Source organism: Polistes dominula, unplaced genomic scaffold (genome assembly GCF_049000335.1).
Source record: "Polistes dominula isolate Pdom_NZ unplaced genomic scaffold, Pdom_raw_medaka contig_31, whole genome shotgun sequence".
NCBI classification, from domain to species: Eukaryota; Metazoa; Arthropoda; class Insecta; order Hymenoptera; family Vespidae; genus Polistes; species Polistes dominula.
Genome location: NW_028300925.1, coordinates 1099030 through 1120570, shown reverse-complemented (window position 1 = coordinate 1120570; position 21541 = coordinate 1099030). Strand labels below are relative to the sequence as shown.

Here is a 21541-nt window from a genome sequence, read left to right as displayed (position 1 = left end):
AAAGAAATTCTGTAGACAAATTTTCGGAATGTAAAAGGTTTGTGTATAGGGTGGTAAAATAGGATTGTAGATTTGTTCGCTCGAAAAGTCTTTTCACGGATACATAAAAAAAAGAAAAAGAAAATGAAAGAGAGAAAGAAATCTGTCAAATCCAAAAAAAAAAATAAAAAATAAAAAACGAATAATAGGAAATTAGTTACGGATGGAAAGAATTGAGGTGTGAGTAAAAACGTGTTTTTTTTTAAAACTCATAAGCAGCTTTGTGTTAGCTGTAATTTTAAAAGAATTTTTATCAAACTAATATCACACCGATTATCTAATACCCTTAAAAACAAATTCCCTGATCAAAATCTTGTAAATGTGTTAATTAAAACAAAAGAATATATTTTAAAAGAAAAATGATTAATAATTAAGTCAAAAACCTACTATAAATCCTACAACATTGATAATTAAATTATTATTATTTATGAAAATTCTTTAAAATATATATTAATAAATGAACATAAATTCTACTAATACTTTGACGCTTAAAAAAAAGAAACTAATTCTAAAACATACCAAAGTCTAACGAACACATTTTACCACACAAAATAAAAATATCTATAAAAAAAAAAAAAAAATAAAATAAAAAAAACAGACACCTCTGAATAATTAAAATAGATAATTAAAACGAGATAAAGCGAGAACGTGTCAAAAAGAAAAGATATCAACGTTAAGACAACTTCCTCTACAAAGACGTAACAAACAAAATAAAAAGAACAAATTTAAGAAAGAAGAGAGAAAGAGATCAGCTGTCATCAAGCAAACAATGGCAAAGAAGAAGATGATGAAGAAGAAGAAAAAGAATTTAAGGGAAAAAAAGAAAAACAAAAAAACTTGGAAAAAAAATATATAAGATTGGGTGAAGGAGAATTTCAGATGAGAATAGATAGAGAAAGAAAGAGTTGTATAAATATATATATATATATATATATATATATATATATATATTCCATGTATATATAAGAAAAAAGGATCAAAAGAGGAAGAATAAGAAGAAGATAGAAGAAAGAGGGCAAAGATCGTGGAAGAAACGACAGAGAGTAGTAAGGTCGAGGGATTTCATTTGACGTTCTAGCACCAATGGCATCCCAAGCGAGCTTGTGCATATCCATCGAGACTATAATTTGGTCCTTGAAGGTGCCACGCCTACGCATATACATCACCTTCTTGCTATCGAGATCCCGCAGTTGAGATAAGCCTTGTCACTTTGTCGGTGTGTATGTTGTACTCGCGTCAGGAAGCGCGGAATAGCAAAGATCAAAAATACGGATAAAACTGCGTTTTATTTATTTATTTTTTCTTTTTTTTTTTTTTTTTTGATTAAGAATATCACTTGACTTTTCGATTATTCTTCTTGTGCATCCTCTCGTACACCTTCTTGGAGGTCTATACTCAAATTATTATTTAATCTATCCGAATGAAATATATGTTTGTGATAGCAATTTATCATATTATCTTATTAAATAAATAAAAGTCATTTTTTCTTTGTATTATCATTTATAAGAAAATTATTTATTTGTCTGATTGAAATAAATTATATTGAAAAATTAGTGAAATAAAAAAAAAACAATTTAAACAAAATAAATCTAATTATTTCAATAAACATAAATTGTATTTACCTTAACAATGTTATCCTATTCGAATGTAAACGATTGAACCCAAAAAATGGAATTTAAAAAAAAACAGGGAATTCATGTTTGAATACTATGAATAGAAAAAGGACTATGAGAGAAACTGTTTGATCTTTGTAAAATGGCAGTATAAATATACCAAAAGAAATATTGAAAACAGTCCGCACATTGATCCGAGTATTTGGTTACAAGGTCTTTCGGTTTGATACTTTTTCGAAAGGAGACGATCGTCTACTGACAGGAAATCTTGACACTTTCGACGCGTAGCGTGCGTATGCTCGAATATAGGGGTATCCACCTGTCAGAGGATGTTTCTGCCTGCCAGAGAAATCCTTCTCGAGTAAAGGTATACTACCTATACTTTCAACTTCATATATGTATATATATATACATACAAACACATATATAAATGCTCATAGTAGACATTAACAGATAGAAAGAGAAAGAAAATCTACAGAACTTGTACCGCATAATACCGGGTGACCCTCTTCAAAACCGAACCACGCCTAGTTAGCTAGCATTGTGCCCACTGAAAGTTTATGAACTGGAAACGAATGATCGCGTCCATGACAACTTGATCGTTATACGAGCCCCGGTAAATTCCTTATTTTCCGACGAAATACACAATTCTTTCATCCTCTTCCCTCTCTCTCTCTCTCTCTCTCTCTTTCTCTCTCTCTTTTATACACATATACACATGCTATGTATAATAGTAAGTAGAAGTATATAAATACACTACCATTCAAAAACTAGGAATAGCTCTCTCTCTGTCTCTCTCTCTTGTTAATTTTAATAAAAATCAAACTATACCGATTTTTATTTATATCAAGTATTAACAAATTAAATTACAGTTAAAGAGATTTTCAATATCTTCTTAAATAATCTACAATGATCTTGTACGGTTCATAGATCCAATTGAAAATAAATTTTCTTTCTTGGACGTCATTTTCAAAAGTTTTATAAAAAAAATCATAGACAAAATATTCAATTAAAAAACGACTTGAAAAAATGCATTTTCCAAAATGACTGGAATGTGTACACGTAATCGTAACAAATAAAAATGCTTGTTTTTTTTTTTTTTTTTTTTTTTATATCGTTAATTGATATAAATAATAAAAACGCGATGTCAAGTACGATGTTTTACTTTTAATGTTTTAGAAAAATTCATTGAATTGAATCATTTTAAAATGATTTGTATATATTCTTTACAAGTATCTAATATTTTCGACAAAATTTACATGAAAATTCCAAATTCTTGGTTGATAGTGTACCTGCAAGACTTTTAATGCCCGTTGTTAGTCCTGTATCCTAGCTCGTTTGCATTCACTGCAATACGTCAAAGGAGATTAGTGCAATAAAGAGGAATCTAACGTCAAACCAAATACGTGCTCGCGCATCTTCAAAACTCTAATTCCAATATTTATCTCTATCTAATTCTTACCGTTACTACTATCAAAAAAAAAAAAAAAAAAAAAAAAAAAAAAAACCAGAAAGAGAGAGAGAGAGAGAAAAAGAAATTCCCATCAATGGGATTAACTTTTCAAATTTTTCTTTACATCGCGAGTATCCTGTATATTTTTTTTTTCTTTTTTTTAAATTTTTATTAAGAAGTCTTGGGGATTTATTTATTTGACGAAAAAAAAAAAACAAACAAACAAACGAACAAAAGTAAATGTTGAATTAAATTTTAACGTGATTGGTATAATTAAAAAAGAAGAAACATTGTCGTCGAACTGACCCACCACAATTTTAATCTACCAGCTGAAGCCACGTGCTCTTGAAATCCTCCCTCTCTTTCTTTCTTCTCTCTCTCTCTCTCTCTCTCTCTCTCTCACACACACACACACTCTTTGGGAAGAGAGATCAACGTATTATACGCGAGACGATCCCATGTAACGACCTTCCATCCGGAGCTTGCAACGAATCACGATCCAACCATCTTTCCCCCTACATTCAACACACATTCAAGAAGTGTCCTAAGTAAATATGTATGAAAACGTTTTTATGGATAAAATTGGAAGATTTTTTGTCTTTTGATATATCGTGCATCGAGATATCTATGTTAATGATGTCATAAACTATACGAATAGTTTCTCACATATACATGTTTCAATATATTTTATTTCGATTTAAATAATATTATAATTTTGTTATATTTTTAATAATATTATTGTAGTATTTATATTATCTGTAAATATTCTGTTTTAAGTAATATATTTATTAATTTTAAAATAATGTTTAATAAAATGTATATATATTATCATCAAATAATTAAATAATTATATATTATTTTAATAATATTAATATTAATATAATTTTTAATGATATAATATTTTTTAAATATTACAATTTAACTCACATAAAAATTGTTTCTATATTAAACTCAAAACTTACTTAAACCCCACCCCACCCCACCCATACACGTAATATAAATACAAATTGTCAAATTGATCAACTAATTTACTTACGTATTACACATTGATCAATTGATCAAATTACAAATAAATTTAATCAAAATTTAATGTCAAATAAATTACATCCCTAATTCAAACCCTTTTCCTTTTTTTTTTTTTTTTTAATTTCTTAATAGAAATATCTTTAAAAATTGTGCAAAAAAACTTATACAAAACCTATACAAAAACGTGTTATCATTTTCACATTAACAAACCCTGCGCTGTTTAATAACGACGAAAGGAACCACTCTGTCAACGTATGATTAATGATCCAGATTATCAAACATTTTTCCTTTTTTTCACGCGTGTCCCAATGTAAACGAAATGGAGATTAAAGTTGACGTTTGTCGTACCCTCGACTGCCCACCCCCTATCCCTCCTCCACCACCACCACCACCACCTCATCCACCATCAAAACCACAAGTGACGTAGTCGTCTTTCTTTTTACTGCACGTGTTCCTATAGTCCTACCGATTTTAATATTTAATATCGAATATATAGAACACTTAAATATGTGTTTTTTTTTATGTATGTGTATGTGTATATATATATGTGTGTGTATGTGTATTTATATATCGCAGAATGTGAAGATGTATTTAAAAAGGGGAAAAGTAAAGTATTATGCGCGTGCCACTAACACCACAGGGGAATATATATTTTTAATTAGATCACAAACGATTTATTATGGTTTATTAATCCTTTACTGTACGATCTATGATCTTATATTGATCATGCATTCGTTCAAGTTCATTTAAACGGATCTATTTAATCGATTGATCGTTATTTCAATTTCTTTCACGTTTAATTAGTTTTACTGTTAAGTTTTCTTGATTAGATGTGTACGTGATATGTTACAAAATTATCTTCTATTTTATAAAATTATGATGGGTTTATATAAACTTAAAATTAAATAAAATTTCTAAATATATAATTGAAAAAAAAAAAAAATTTGTTGTTTCCTTCCATCTTCAAATAATATAAAAAGAAAAAAATTAAATATACAAAAATATAATCAAATTCCACTTCATTTCTTCCACTTAAAAAGATACAAAACAAATTATAAAATAAATATTAATAATATAAAAAATAACATATAATAATGTTACCAAAAAAAAAAAATGTACAAGCATCTATAATTTATTTAAAAAAAAAAAAAAAAAAAAATATTAAAAATACAATTTATATTATAAATTAAACATAAATAAAAATAACTACGTAGATGTTTGAATGATAATGTGATTTTACTGGGTTTCAGTTTAAAAATTTGAAAAACACAGGCCCAACAGTTTTTACAACACGAAAGGTAAAATGAGAATAGAAAACGAAATGAAATTTTGGTGAGTCGAGTAAATAATACGAGCCCTAAAAAGGGCGGGGCACGAGAAAACTATCCCGAGGGCACTCCGCCCATCCAAACAGGAACCTGTTCGAGCAAAAGAGGTAAAAGATAGGAAGGAACAAAAAATCGTACGAGATCTACGTTTAGATCTCTAAATCTTTCTCTATTTCCCTCTCTTCCCTTTCTCACCCTCTCAGTTTCACCCTCTTTCTCTTTCATTTTAACGTAAATCTTATTCTTTAAGAAAAATCCTCTCTCCTTTGTTATCCTTTTTCTTTTCGAAATCGTCCCGAACGAATATTGTCTTATCTCGTTATTAATATTTATCGTTTTTTCGAGAATCTTTCTATTGGAAATTTCATTTCCAACGTTGAGAACGAATCGAAGGCCACGATTTTTATCAATTTATCGAGAAATCCTTATAAAGTATATCACATTCGTGAAACGTCAAATAAGTTTTACTTTACCTCCCCACCCCACCCCACCCCCACTCCGTTTTAACTAATCTTTATCGATTCTAATCGCATATTTGACAATAACACAAAATACTATTTATTTTTCAAATTTACTTCTAACTTAAACAAAAATTCAATTCTAATATTTATTAAATCTAAAATTGATCAAATATATTTCTAAGTTTTATTTTCATTTTTTCAACATATACAAAATGAATCTTAAAATTGAATCAAACATTAATAAAAAAAAAAAAAAAAAAGGAACATTAAATATTCAAATTAATAATAATTACAAATCGAATGGATCTTTTTGTAAATGCATTTCTAATAAATTTTCAGATAATTTGAGAAACTATCCAATTAGAATTTATGTTTGAAAAAATTCCTTTAAGAAATTGAAAACATATATATTACGTTATCAATCATTCGAAAAATAGAAAGAAATAGAAAGAAAAAGAAAGAAAGGAGAGAAAGAGAGAATGAGAGAAAGAGAGAGAGAGAGAGAGAGAGAAAGGTCTTTAAATAATTCATTCAGTTAACTCAGGGAAAATCGAAGATCGTTTTCAGGATCAGATGCAAATCAGATTCATTAGCGTTAAGCTACATAGGGATGGAAAACGTGCTCGGTGATGTGATCCCACCGCGTAAACACACTCATACATAAATACGAACACACGTAATACTCACACAGATGTGATATTGTCGAGGGATACACGTCGTATTCCGTTTGGTATTTGCGAGGGTAGTTATTGCGCGGTTACACCAACCCCTCCTGACACTCATCTCTTTCCTAAATGCATTTGCACTTTGTCCTGACGATCCTGACATTTTCAATCTAACATTCGTTATTTCAATAATATACAAAATATTATCTAAAATATTTTTTAATCTTTTATCAATTGCTTATAATTTTATTAAATACAAAAAAAGAAATAAATTAATTAATTAATTAAATTGAATATAAAATGTATAATTAAATTTCATATATAAATCAATTATTATATTAAATAAAAAATTACATTTGGTGAGGATGAAACTAATTTTCGTTTCTAATCTATTATCAACAAAGTATAATTTTGTTAATTACAAAAAACTAAATAAAATTAAATATAAAATCAATAATAAAATCTAATATATCAATAAATAATTATATTAAATAAAAAGAATTAAATTTGGACAAAGATAAAACTCATTTTTGTTTCTAATCTATTATCGACAAAGTATAATTTTGTTAATTACAAAAAACTAAATAAAATTAAATATAAAATCAATAATAAAATCTAATATATACATATATAAATAAATAATTATATTAAATAAAAAGAATAAAATTTGAATAAAGATGAAACTAATTTTCATTTTGGAAAGGTCAAAGTTCAGACAAGTGACAAAGCAAAATGATTGTGAAAATGATCAAGGAATATCGAAAGAAGGAGAAAGAGAGAAAGAGAATGAGTGAGGGAGAGTGAATGAGGCTGAGAGAAACATTTGGACAAAGAGGCGTGTACTAACGTAGCTTTTCCCTAGGGTTCGAGTATGAGAGCGCGAAGATATACCCCTGGGATTACAGGGATTACACGGAGATTGAATCATTTCCCACCCACTCCCGTGGCGATGCCTAAACGTGTCTCCGCCAAGCTGTCCCTTAATCATCGTGTCTTTAGCAGAGGTCGTTATCGCGTTTCCGATTCGAAATTATCCTTCGAAATTCGATGTACCGTTTACTAAAAGAGAGAGAAAGAGAGAGAGAGAGAGAGAGAGAGAAAGACAAATCCTTTTAAATTGATCAATCCTTCCAATACAAAATTAAACTTTTACATTTAGTTTGAACAACCCCAAATTTAAGCTAAGAAAATATTTCATTGAAAAATATTTCAACAAACTACTTTTGTATAAATTATGAAAATATTTTCAACATTTATAAACAAGAAATAGTTAAGAAACTTTATAAAACAGAATTTTATCTATTAATAAAATGATAATATATCATAATCCTACAAAAAATCTCATTCAAAATTATTAACAGAATGCAACATCTAAGAAAAGAAAAAAAAGAAAAAAAGGACTAGAATTTTGTGTATTAAGTTAAAGCAAAGTTTAGTCGTAAATAATCGAGTCAATTATGCGAAAGTCACGTAATGAAAGTGCGATGTCGTACAAAACCAGCTAAAAACAAACTCCGAAAGATTCGTTGGCAACCCCCTAATCAAGTCCCGTTTAATAAAAGCAGGGTGGTCGGTTGTGCACCCTCGAGGTGGAAGCGAGCCCTGCTAATCTGACTTTGATTAAACTTTTAGCGACACCTAAAAGGGTGCTACCCGATAGATAGATACGCTTTTAGGTACCTATATATGTATGCTTTCGGGATAACTAAACGTGTAAGTCGATTTTTATTACAGTCCTGCGCATACATTATATTATCTAACACGACACGCTTGATAATAGAATTATCGACGCCTTCGGATTAGGCTAATAAAACATTTCGAAAGCTTGAAAAATTTGTTTCCTATTTAAAATAGAAAAAATACAAAAGAAACAGTGAGGGAGTAAACGAAGGGGAGGCTAAATCAAAAATATTATTTTTCAGCGTTAAATATTGCAGAAAAAAATATATAAAAAAAAGTAATAATAATTTGAATTTTTCGCGTTGCTAAATATATATATATTTTGTTAAAAAATTGATTATTTTAAATTAATAGACTTACCAAGTGTTTAAAATATACGATATTGTATATATCTCCTGCAGCACTGTCCTCTCGTGAATCCAGCGTAGTATAATGGTCTTCCGGATAATGTATATTATGTTGGTAACTGGATAGCGCTGTACTAATGTTCTCATCGGTAAGGTAGATTACTGTGATATTTAATATGCGATCCGTATTTACCTGTAATAAATTAAGAAGATAAGAAAAACTACTAATAAAATGATAAATAAATGTAAATATACAATTTTTTTTAAATTGCATAGTTTTATAAATAAAAGATTTCTCAAAACTGTTTTATCGACAAGCAATAACGTTGTTTCTAATTTTTACATATTGATTAAAAGCCATAAAAAAGTTTACAGATATGCAATCAATGCATTTAAAAAAAACTATATTATTTTTAATGTAATTAATATTTACATATATATGATATACAAAATTTATTTTTATAAATATTTTAATAAAACAAAAGATTATTTTTTTAAAATTACATTAAAAATAACATGGAAGATCCTATCTATGAAAACCGGTAATACAAGATATTAAAAAATTACAATGTTTATTATATGAAGTAAACTATATTAATTACAATTAATAACTATTATGAAATATTATAGACTACAGTCCTTAATAATTAAAAAAAAAAATGAAATAAAATAAAATGATTAAACATTTAAATTACTTCTGAGAAGATACGATGCAAACACTGTGAAAGTCCTGCTCGAACTGACTCCTTAGAAGAGGACGATCAAGTCGATACCGTTTGTTGTTTACGTTTGCAATATCATTAAATAAGTCCACCGTTATAAATCAATACAGTATCTCCACAATTGTATTGAACGTCATAATGTCATAATTTATTTTTTAATGTGTACGTATTTATACACTATCAACACGCACACATTTACATTAGTTCTCTACATGCGGCAATATATTGAAATTTGTCCAATATTCTCATTTTAATTTGTATATTTATGTATATATACATATATATTTATATATGTATATGTATATATATATTCTTAATTATAAACATATTAAAATACTTAATATACGTTAAATTTTACTTACATCTATTACTTTGATTATTATAAGTATAACAATTTTTTTACCATCTAACTTATTCAAAACTTTCTTAAATGGTGTATATATATATACATATACATATACATATATACATACACACCGTTATACATACATATATACGTGTGTGTATATATAGATATATACCGCTTTTATTGTATAAATATATGATACAATTGATAAGAGATGTTTAAAAAAGAAAATATAAAGAAAGAATTATTAATGTTTCCTACGTTTATCGCGTTCATCACGACGTTGATCTCTGTCTTCTTTACGTTTAGTTGTACTAGTTGAACTTGTAGCGTGCTTAGCTTGTTTCAAGAATTGATCCAAACCGAATGGATCTTCTTCATCTTTCTCAAATTGTACAGGTCCAGATCGTGTCGTTGATCTATCAGTACCACTAAATTCTTTATCTGGTACGAACCTACAAAAACACAAATATAATCAATCAAATGTATCTAAATAAAAAAAAAAAAATACAATAAACAAACCTATTCGTTTTAACGAGTTTTTCCAAATCATCTCCATAGTTATCCTTATCGATATTTTTGCTTGGTCGATAGATGTGGGAAGCAATAGAGTTAGCATCTTTCCATGGTTTATCGTAAACGTTGTACTCGTCGTCATGACCATAACCGCTGTCCATTCCTTTACTGGTATTAAACAAGCGCTGATCAAATTGTGCTTCTCCGGAAGTAGGAATGCTCTTTGCTGGAAGTCCAAGTGCAATTTGTTCACTAATATCACGTTCACGTTCTCGTTGTAAGCGAGATCTCTTGTCTGGTGCAGCACGTGCTAGATTTCTATCTCTTGCACGATCCTTGTGTCTTTCTTGTCTTAACTGATCTCTTTCGCGTGATTCTTCTGCCTTATCTGTAATAAAAAAAAAAAACATTAATATGTTTCTTATATAATAATTATATTTTACAATAATAATAACAAACAAACCTAATGCTGCACTGGATTTTAATCCTGCACGTTCTTCTCTGGCTTTCTGAGCAAGTTGTCTCAAATGATCCTCCTTCTTCTCTTTTTCCTTCTGCGCTAACTTTTTCTCCAATTGAGCTCTCATCTCAACAGCTTCTCTAGCTTTCCTATCGGCAATATACAAAGCTTCTGCTAATTTAGCAAAATTTTCATTTAAATGAACTTGTTGTAACCCACGACCATCTGCAGCTAGACGTTTATCAAGGGGAATCGTATAACCCTACCATAAGATATTAATGATATGTTTAATAATAATTAAAACACTCAATATCTCATGAAATAACTCAATACCTTAGCATTTTTCCAATTACTGATGCAAGGTGGTATTTTCCATTCTTTCTGTTCCTTTACTGTTACTTTTCTTGTCGGAGAATGCATAACCGGTGCTGGTGGAGAAGGTGGACCACGTGGAATCTTTTTATTAATTCTACATAAAAAAAAAAAATATGTACAATTAGTAATATAATAAAAATATAATTTAGAGATAATTACTCTTACTTGAATTTTGGTGGTTCCAATGGATCAATCTGAGCTTCTACCATTCTAATAACTCTTTGCTTGGCACCCGAATTAAAAGATTGTCCTTGCTGCGAAGGAGTGTAACGAATATATTGAGCTGGTGCTTGTTTTTCTGCACACCTGACAGGCATAGCAGCAGCTATTTTAGATCTAGTAATTTTTTCTAAAGCTTTCTTCGTTTTCTCAGTAATTTCATCGATTTCATCATCAGCTGGACGTTGTAAGGAAGGATCCTCTTCATTTGTTATTTCAGATGGTAACAAATCACTGAGTTTGCTATAAACTATTTTATCTTTAGAATGACCCTGTCGAGCTATTACATCGTATTTAACTTTTCCTTCTGCATCAAGTTGAACTGCTAATGCATTGCTTGTCGTTTCTTTTCCTTTCATTCCCATTCCCAATGGATATTGAGCGACATGAATTTCTGGAAAGGAACCTCCATCTCCAAAATCCTATAATAGTTACATAAGAGATTTAGTTAACGTAAACTGTATAAATACCATGTTTTGTTTAAAAATAATAAATAATAATAATAAATGAACCTCTCCATTCCGTGGAACCCATCCTTTTCTTTGACCATAGGGTGGTGCTGTAATAACAGCCTTAACCAAAGCAGAGACTGGACGTTGACGTAATTTTTGTTCACGAGCTTCATCCTCTCTATCCCAAACAACTTGATTGGGTACAGGTAATAAACTGTAATAAAAAATTTACTTATTAATTATTCTTAAATAAATATTTTCATTAATTAGTTTTTCTGTGTTATAACCTATAGAGGTTAGAAATCACAATTTTAAATAATTCAAGTGTCTATTGTTCTATAATGTAGAAAATTAATATAAAATCAATATATAATATATTATTAATTATAATTATATAAAAATTTACCTTGTTAAAGACATTTTTTAAATTAATTACCAAGAAACAATGTAAAATAATTCTGACAATAATGTAACCACAGTCAATCACGTATTCAGTTATGGCGCTATCAGCGCCAATGTGACAAAAACTGAAACTAATGAATTAATGTCTCGTGAAAACAAAGACAATTTATAATAAATATTAAATAATAAATAATATTAATAAATGTTGTTAAATTATTATTAAGAATGTTAAATTATGTATAAATTTTGTTAACAAATTAAATTTATCTAAAGAACGAGAGACATGTTTATTTCAAATTTCGTGCAAATTTCATGGCGCCAAAAAAAGAATTTTCAAATTCGTATCGTAGATAAAAATAATAAAATCTTTCTCTTAATCTCTTAAAGGGATAAAATTGTAATAAATTGATTGTTCCATTAGTACATAATTTATTTGTCAACACGTATTTTCCATAAATATATCATATATCAATATTCATTATATATATATATATTCTGTATTTTTTGTTTTATATACTTTTTTTTTGCCTGCATATAATAATATACTCTTACAGTACACTATTTAAATGTATGAGAGTGTGTGTATATATATATAATCTCCATATACTTTTCAATATAGTATTTTTTTGTACCAATTTGAGTTGCATTTATGAACTCACAATGCGCTTTTTCGTAACATACCTTCTCTATATATATATCATATATGTATATATTTTAATGTAATTTATTTTTGCAGATTGTCTACATTTCACAGATTTTTGTTTATTTTTATAGAAATATTACAAACTGCATATCGAGGTCTTATGTGTTTGAACAAATAAATTAATTAATATTAAAAAAAAAAAATTACTCATTAAAATAAATCCATCGTTGATATGTACGGAGATGTGTTTCTCAAAGTTTATTTCTTATTATTTCCATATTAAACAATACATTTTTTGTACTGTACAGATCGACAATGTTAAAAGAAATGTAATAAATGATTGATTTATTTTTTAAATGGAACAAGATAATCTGCAAAAATAAATGTACTAACTATAGACATGTATAAGCAACCCAACCGATGATCGTGTGTCATGAACATTATATGTATATAACAAATATTACATAATACATTACCTAAAATTGTTGCTAAAAAATAATGAGACATGATTTAAAAAATTTGAAACTAACAAATAAATTATTATCCTTTTCAAACATAACAATTCTGATTCATAAGCGCATATAATCATCATTCCTATTGAGATCTTTTTGTTAAAACGTATTATTAGTATTTTATATGTTTCACTTGCAATACTATTAAATAAATGTATATATATAATTGGCTAATATCCCTTTCGTTACTAGCGACCCATATACAGGACATTCATGCAAAGGCCTCGTATGAACGACCGACCGACCCATATAGGGATCGTATACCACATACGATACGTATGTACGAGTAAATTTATTTGGAACGAAAGAGATAAGACATTTTTTTATTTTTTGTAAGTACATAATATGTATACCACTAAATATATATATCTAAATACGTATTTACGTTTATTTCAAATAATATATCTACGACTCTCGACCAGCAAGAGTGAGTTCGTTTTTTTTTTTGCGTGTGTGTGTCACGGTTTCTTTTTTTATTTGTAACTATTTCATCTAAATCTTCTTTTTTTTCTTTTTTTTTGCTTTCTCTCGAATAGATTTTTAAGAACAATATACGTGTGTAAATATGCAACAGCAGTTCCTGGCATTTATTTATTTTATTTGATTTTTTTTTTAATTTTCACCAAAGAGGATCAAACACAGTCGCTTTTTTTATTATTATTATTATTAATTTGTTATAATTTTTGATTTTAATTTTTTACGTTTTTTTTTTTTATTTATTTTTTTGTTTTTATTTTAATCGTCTTTTCTTTTTTTCCATTTTTCTTTTCGTATGACATTAGACTAATGAAAAGGGAAGAAAGGCAGTGCAAGCGTTGAATACTACGGTAATTACCGCGAAGTCAACTTCGAGTTTAATTACTTCACACACTCGTGAAAGAAAGTATTTGTTTTATCTTTTTTTTTTTTTTTTTTTTTTTTTTTGCAGGGAGAGTTTTCTTCTTTTCTTCTTTTCTGCCAGCAGAGATAAATCACGTATAAAGCGTAAATACATCATCGTTATCAAGTTTATTTGTATCTTTTTTTTTCGTATGTATGCATTAATTTCAAATGAGAATTTCAAATATATCTCGACATTTAATTGATAAAAATAAATTATAAAAATCAATTGGCTTTTTATCTTGTAGCATTAAAAAAACAATAATAAAAAAATATCAGCGCTATAAATGAGCGGGGTAGTAACGAGATTGCAAAAAAAAAAAAAGAAATCTATTTGTGATCCAAAAGTAGAGAAAAAATTAAATAAAAAATTATTTAACATAAGATTAGTCTGTTAGCGTTTGATTTCGTTGAATACAACGATCCGTTTACATATACAACATTCATTATATATATATATATATATATATATATATATATATATATAAATGACGATTGACATATGCGACTTGGTTTAATCCTAATTATGATCTAACAGTACAACACTGCCTAATTTTAATACTATTTATCAATCACAGCAACATATAACTTGTTAACTTTTTTTATGTATGTGTGTATGTATATATGTATGTATTTGTGTACCTATATTATAGCCAAAGTTACATATTCAACATATAAACATTATTTTGTCATGATTTTTGACATTTTGTTTAATTTTCGATATAGACAATATTCCATTTGATAATATTACATAGTTTTACGTTTGCAGCATTGTGTTTATCGTGTATGTTTTTTTTTTTTTATTTAATTATTATACTGTTTCATGTTTCTTTTTTTTTCATTTTTTTTTTTTTTTTTTTTTTTATATATATATATCAACCACTAATCATACAATTAGGATTTGTGCGTAGCACAATAAGCAATCACATTCACAGTAAGCTACGTTTACCTATTTTTTATTATTATTATTATTATTATTATTTTTTTTTTTCGTTTTCTTTAAAACTATTCTAAGAAAGCGAACTTTTTCATCTTACTTTCAACATTAACTTACATTTATTATTAGTAATTATTTTAATATCGTTTTGTCAAATTCAAGGTAGAGGTTTTTTTTTTCTTTCTTGTTTTCTTCGAATGCAATGATCGAAAGGATAATTTTATAAAAATCTTATAAAATTATCCTTCTTCCTGATTATTTATTTATATTTATATTTATATTATTATATTAATATACTTAACATTGATATTATTATTATTATTATTATTATTATTATTATTATTATTATTTAGTAGGTATTGTTAATTTGTGAGGTACATCTTAAATTAAATTCAATATATAATTACTTAAACACATTTCAAACTGAAACATAATTATCGTACGAATTTTTCAAAGTATCTTTTAAAAAATGAATATTGCTAATTTTTATTATTTAATTATAATTATCACACGTGTCAGCATTGTTTAAGCTTTGCAATTATCTCATCTGTTTAAATATTATTTTTTTTCTTTTTAAATAAATAAATATATATATATATACTTTATAAATTTACACAAATACAAATATTCATCCATCAATGAACCAGAACAAAAAAAAAAAGAAAAATTTTGCGCAATATCAACAAAAAAAATATGAATAATCCTATATTAATCCTTTCGTTATAAACGACCCATATACGGGTTGTCAATAATAAAGGCCCCTTATGAACGACCCACCGACCCACCGACCCACCGACCCATATAGGAGTCATATACCATACATCAATAAGCATGTACGAAGGAATTTATACAGAAAGATAATATTTAACGAAAAAATTGAAGATAAAATACTGGTATATAGAAATTGTATCTTATTTAAAACGTTTCAATTCTACGATTAAAATACAATTAAATATAATATATATATATATTTATATATGTATATATAAGTATATATGTAATTCTATTTAACATTGACTTCACAGGAGTAATTACGCATTTTTTTTTTTATAATCGTATTCATTGAGAAGAAGAATATTATCTCTTCTTAATAGAAATACCTGTACTTTTGTGCGCACCATTTTTTTTCATTTCACATTCTTTAAACTTAATTTCATTTTTTTTTTTTCATAATACATAAACTTATATGTGATCGTGATAATTATCATTTAATTATATGATAACACAAAAACATTGTGTGCAAAAAAAACGTAACAGTTACAGCGAGAGATATTTTCTAAAAAGATATAATATTTTGAAAGAAAAATAGACAAAAAAAAGTATTGTAAAAATATTAAATTCATCTGCAATAATTTGAGTGCATTTTCCTGCCCAAAAATTGTTTTTATTCGACTTATGTGAACTAGATCTATTATTAGATTACTATATTTTATTCACAGCTGTAGCTTGTTTTTATTTTTTAATCTTTTCTTCTTTTCTTTTCTTTTCTTTTTTTTCCTTTTCCTTTTAAACATTATTATTGACTACAGGCATTGACTTATGTATCTTGTGGAGTAGAAAAATTTGTTCTTTATCCCTTTTTTTTTTTATTTGTCTTTTTTTTTTTCTTTTTTTTTTTTCTTTTTCCCAAAATCATTTCAATCATATTTTTCTAAGAGATTTTTCATGAAATATAATATCGTTTAATTTGAATATTATTATTTATTATGATTTATATCCTTTCTTTAGTATTCTTCCTTTTTTCTTTTTCTTTTTCTTTTTTTCTTTTTTGCAAAAATATACTATTGTTTTAATTAAAATATGCGATAAGGTGTAATTTTTGTTCTTAATAATTTGCCTTGTGATTTATTACAACGCTTTTGATTAAATTATTTCTTTCGTATTTATCTTTGACCAAAATTTGTTTCTATTCTTTCGGTATCTCTTGCATTAATGGTTGTTCTTGTTTTTTTTTTTTTTTTTTTTTTTTATATATGTCACTAAAATTGTTTTATTTCTTTCAAGGCATTACGTAAAAAAATATATGGAGTTTGATTAAAAAAATGATTGAAAAAAAAAAAAGCAAATTTTTTCGTGCATCATCTATTTTGATTGGATAATATAAATAAAAAAAAAAAAAAAGAAAAATAGAATTTTACTCTTTTTTTTTTTTTTTTTTAATATATATAAATAATCTACTTCTTTTTTTCATCAACGTATTTCATTATAGTATTCGTAGTAACATTTATCGTAATATTGTCATATAATAATTATTATTATTATTATTTTTTTTTTAGATATTATCTAATTAAATATATCCTTAAAAATTATCCAATATGTATTTTATTATTTTATTTATTTCTTATTTACTCTATACCATATATTTATGAATATAATAAAAAAAAAAATAAACAAAAATTGAAATTTTCTAATAAATTATAGTTTATAAGAAAAATGTTTGTTAAATAATAAATTACACGATTTATAATATAAAGCAAATAACATTTCTAATGTTTAAACTTAATCCACACAAAAGTATGGAGAAAACATTTTGATTTAATTTCATGTCAGATTAGAAAAAAAGCTTTCCTATTTTTGTAAGTTTTATATATTTTTTTTTCTTCTTCTTCTATAATTAACAACAAGCGTTATATTTGTCCGATGCAAGTAGAGAATGCATTTATACTAATAGTTATAACGAATATATTTTATTATTATTATTAATATTATTATAATTATTATCATTATATTATTATTAATACTATTATAGCAATAATAATAATAATGACTACTTGCTGATCACATGCAAATCTTATTATATTTAATATTATTTATTAGCAATCTTAAATGTTAATTTATTGTCCATTTGAGAACATTCCTAAAATTATTTATTGTCTGTTCACACAGTATTGTCGGTTATTATTATTATTATTATTATTATTATTATTATTATAATTATTATTATTATTTTTTTTTCTTAATTTAATATTAAACGTTGTCTGGATACTAAGGAGCATCATTATTGTCAAATATTTTATTTGTTATTGTCAACCAATTCCTCATTGTTCAAATTAGCATTGAATAAAAAATATTATTCAAAAAGAAGCTTTAATTTTACTTGAAAAATTTCAATCTAATAACATTGTTTCAAAGATTGTAAAAAATTTTCTTTAAATTAAACAATAAAATTAAAAATAATATATATATATATATAAATATTAGCTAAAAAATAACAAATGTTCTATAGCAACCAACAATACTATTTTTCATATTCTTCTTTTTATTATTTTATTTTATTTTTTTTTTTTAAATATATACTTAGAAAAAATCTAGGTTTAATTTATGCCCTAAATTTATAACAAACAATATAATATTATTATAAAGTATATTCGTTTTAAAAACTATTAGTTTCTTTATGGTGCAGATCAAAAAAGTGCTTGGTGCAAATTATTGTCCCTAGAATTCAGTCAACATTATTCTTATTATTTATCATTCTATACTAAACAATTGCATTTAAATATTTATATACACGATTTTAAAAGCCGTTCAATTATATATCTATATATATATATGTATATTTTTTTTTTATTCTCCTAATTTTTATCGACTAATATTTTATTATCTCTTCACAAGAATATATTAAATTGTTGTGTTATACACAACATTATAGAAACATGTATATATTATTATTATTATTATTATTATTATTATTATTAATAATAATATTAATATCTCATACATACGATGATGACTTTAACGATTAGCAAGGAAACTTTGCAATTAAATTTATAGCAAATATTTATTTTATTATTTTAAAAAAAAATTTATCTTTACTTTAAACGATCGTAAAAAAAAAATGTTTTTTTTTTTACTATTGTATATTTAAAAAAAAAATAAATAAATAAATTTCATTAGCAAATTTAAAATGCGATGCAAATTTTTCGATGTTGTGTGAATATTTGTTATATATAATAATAATAATAATAATAATTTTGTTAATTATTTATTATTACGAAACTATTATATATTTGTCTATGCGTTCAAATAAAATCCCATCTTTAGTGTATTTCTAGAATTTTTCAATGAATTCATAAAAAATATCAAAGATCTTCTTTCTGATCATTTATAAATCTAATATTAATTATATTTTTGCATATTTAATATTTATAAATATCTATGAGATCACGTACACGTAATATTTTCTTTAAACACACATTCCTCCTAAATATATCTCATATTCACACCAAACATTCGTTCGATTAAATCTTAAATTCATTAAACTGCTTCTCTTCTTTTTCATTTATTTATTTTTTTTTTTTTTTTTTTTTTTGTAATTACTATGCTGCATTTTATGCAATTTTTTTTTCTCTTACTATCGATACTCTACTTGCATTGTGTTATCTATTAAAAATATTTTTCTTTTTTTTTTTTTTTTATAAAAGTACAGTTTTTTCCCCCCTTTTTCTTTTTCTTGTATTAATGTGCAACAACACATGAATAGTAATTATCAATAATTAATCAATTTTTTCTTTTTCCCCCCCAATCTTTTAAGAGTTCATCAATTTTTTCATTGGCAATGTTTTAACACAAAAAAAAACAAAATTAAAATAAATTTTAAAAAAATTTTTAAAGAAAACTGCACATGCTCACGAACAAACATACATGCATGCTAATACACGAATCCACTTACACACACACACACACACACCACGTTTAGACACATTATAAAGGATTATTAATTTCGACCACTTGGTGGTCTCCTATACGCGGGGGCACGTTAGAAGTTGGTGGTAGCGATAGAAAATGTCTTTTTTCTTTTTTCTTTTCTTTTCTTTTCTTTTCTTTTCTTTTCTTTTTTTATGCACATTAGATGCGCGAATAATATATTATTATATTTTTGTCTTCATTTGAAATCTTACTAAATTGAAATATTTCAATCTCTCGATTACCAAAAGTACAACACATCCTTGTTATACTCGTTGATTTTCTTTTTTTACTTTTTTTTTATTTTTATTTTTCTTCTAAAAAAATGGCAACTCTCGTTATCTGAACTTCAACTTTTATGGGAGGAGGAGGAATCATCATAATCATCATCATCATCATCATCATCATCATTGTCATTCACATTCATTCAAATAAGCTTTATAGATTTTCACTATACAATAAAAATCTATTTTAATGACTACTATGTTTCCGATTATTTCATTTATTTTATTTATTTATTTTTTTTAATTCAATACTTCAACTTTCCCCATTTTTTTTTTTTTTAATTCTCATTTCGATGAACACTCCTCAATTCAAAATCATAATTTTACTAACATCACCACATCTTTTATTATAAATAAGATTTTGAATTATAATCAGAGTTATTAATTAGCAACCCTAATTTCTATTTTCTCGATAATATCTTTTTATCGATATCCCCTTAAATTATGGACAAATGTATCGTATAACAATTTTCAAAACGTCTGTAAAAAATTGGATACACTGTAATCCCAGAAAGAGACAAATCTACAAATGACCCGAACGAGAGAGTTTTTTTTTTTCTATTTTTAAAAACGAACCTTTCCATAATTTCATTTTTTCAATATCGTTTAAAGTGGGATATATCATCTTGTATAAGAAAGAAGCTCGAGAAAACGATTGTCAGATAGTTTTACAATGCTTCAAAACACAAATAAGCATTCTAACAATTTCGACGACATGTAAAATACATAATATTCATTTTTTAATTCTGTAATCTCTTTTTTTTTCTTACGAATTTTTTTCCCCTCCAATGCAAAAATTATCTTTTTCTTATTTTTATTTTTCATTCAATTTAATTCCCTACGTAGAATTAATTAACGTTAAAATATTATTAGACAATTTGTATTTTAATTACACATTATAATGTTACAATGTGTTTAAAATTGTCACCAAATATATTTCTTTAGAAATTCAATCTAAAGGGTGGAATTTATTTGATTTATTTATTACCACGATTATTATTGTCACGTTATTTGGCATCTTTGTTACTTCCTGAATATATCTTTCTCATATTTTTGTGTTTATTTCAGAGTACTAAGAATCATTGTACAAAAGAGAATTCAACCCTTTGAATGATACATTAATATCATCTGAAAGAGATGAAAACTCTTCTCATTATGACTCTTCCTTATCAGAATATTTAGCCATTTCATTGCGAATCCATGGAACGTATTTCGGTACATAGGCGTAGACGCCTGGTAATTTTGGTTGAGCACACTTTATACCCCAACTTACTATACCACCAACAAACCATTTCTCTTTGTCATCTTTGTCTTGACATAATAGAGGCCCTCCAGAATCGCCCTTTAATCAAATTTTCATGATAATCCTTACATTGATGATAAAGTTACAAAATTTATTATATGTTGCAGTATAATATAATATATACTATACTATATAATACTGTATACACAACAAATTTCAATCCACTAATTATTAATGTATTATAATATAATACATG

The 21541-nt window shown here is 26.0% G+C and overlaps 2 protein-coding genes across 2 annotated transcripts in view; both read right to left on the bottom strand.

Annotated features, from left to right (window-relative positions):
• Positions 1 to 9050: 9050 nt before the first annotated feature.
• Bx42 (Puff-specific protein Bx42) lies at positions 9051 to 12248 on the bottom strand. The gene is made up of 7 exons (XM_015317714.2): positions 12109 to 12248; positions 11763 to 11916; positions 11197 to 11672; positions 10990 to 11125; positions 10660 to 10918; positions 10203 to 10584; positions 9051 to 10135 (listed from the first exon to the last, which is right to left on the bottom strand). Exons 1-7 carry the CDS (start codon positions 12120 to 12122, stop codon positions 9928 to 9930), a joined length of 1629 nt encoding a protein of 542 aa, XP_015173200.1. The 5' UTR covers positions 12123 to 12248; the 3' UTR covers positions 9051 to 9927.
• A 1897-nt stretch (positions 12249 to 14145) lies between these two features.
• The window catches only part of LOC107064717 (uncharacterized), a 50326-nt gene continuing 42930 nt past the window's right edge, over positions 14146 to 21541 (bottom strand). The window contains 1 exon segment of the mRNA XM_089171169.1: positions 14146 to 21384. Coding sequence (XP_089027295.1) covers positions 21196 to 21384 — 189 coding nt within the window. The 3' untranslated portion in view covers positions 14146 to 21195.

Excerpts from the sequence above, each read along its gene's own strand:
- Bx42 (XM_015317714.2), bottom strand. Across the intron at positions 10,919-10,989 it reads GTAATTGGAAAAATGCTAAG|GGTTATACGATTCCCCTTGA; the intron begins GTATTGAGTTAT and ends ATCTTATGGTAG. Across the intron at positions 10,585-10,659 it reads AAAATCCAGTGCAGCATTAG|ATAAGGCAGAAGAATCACGC; the intron begins GTTTGTTTGTTA and ends TTTTTATTACAG.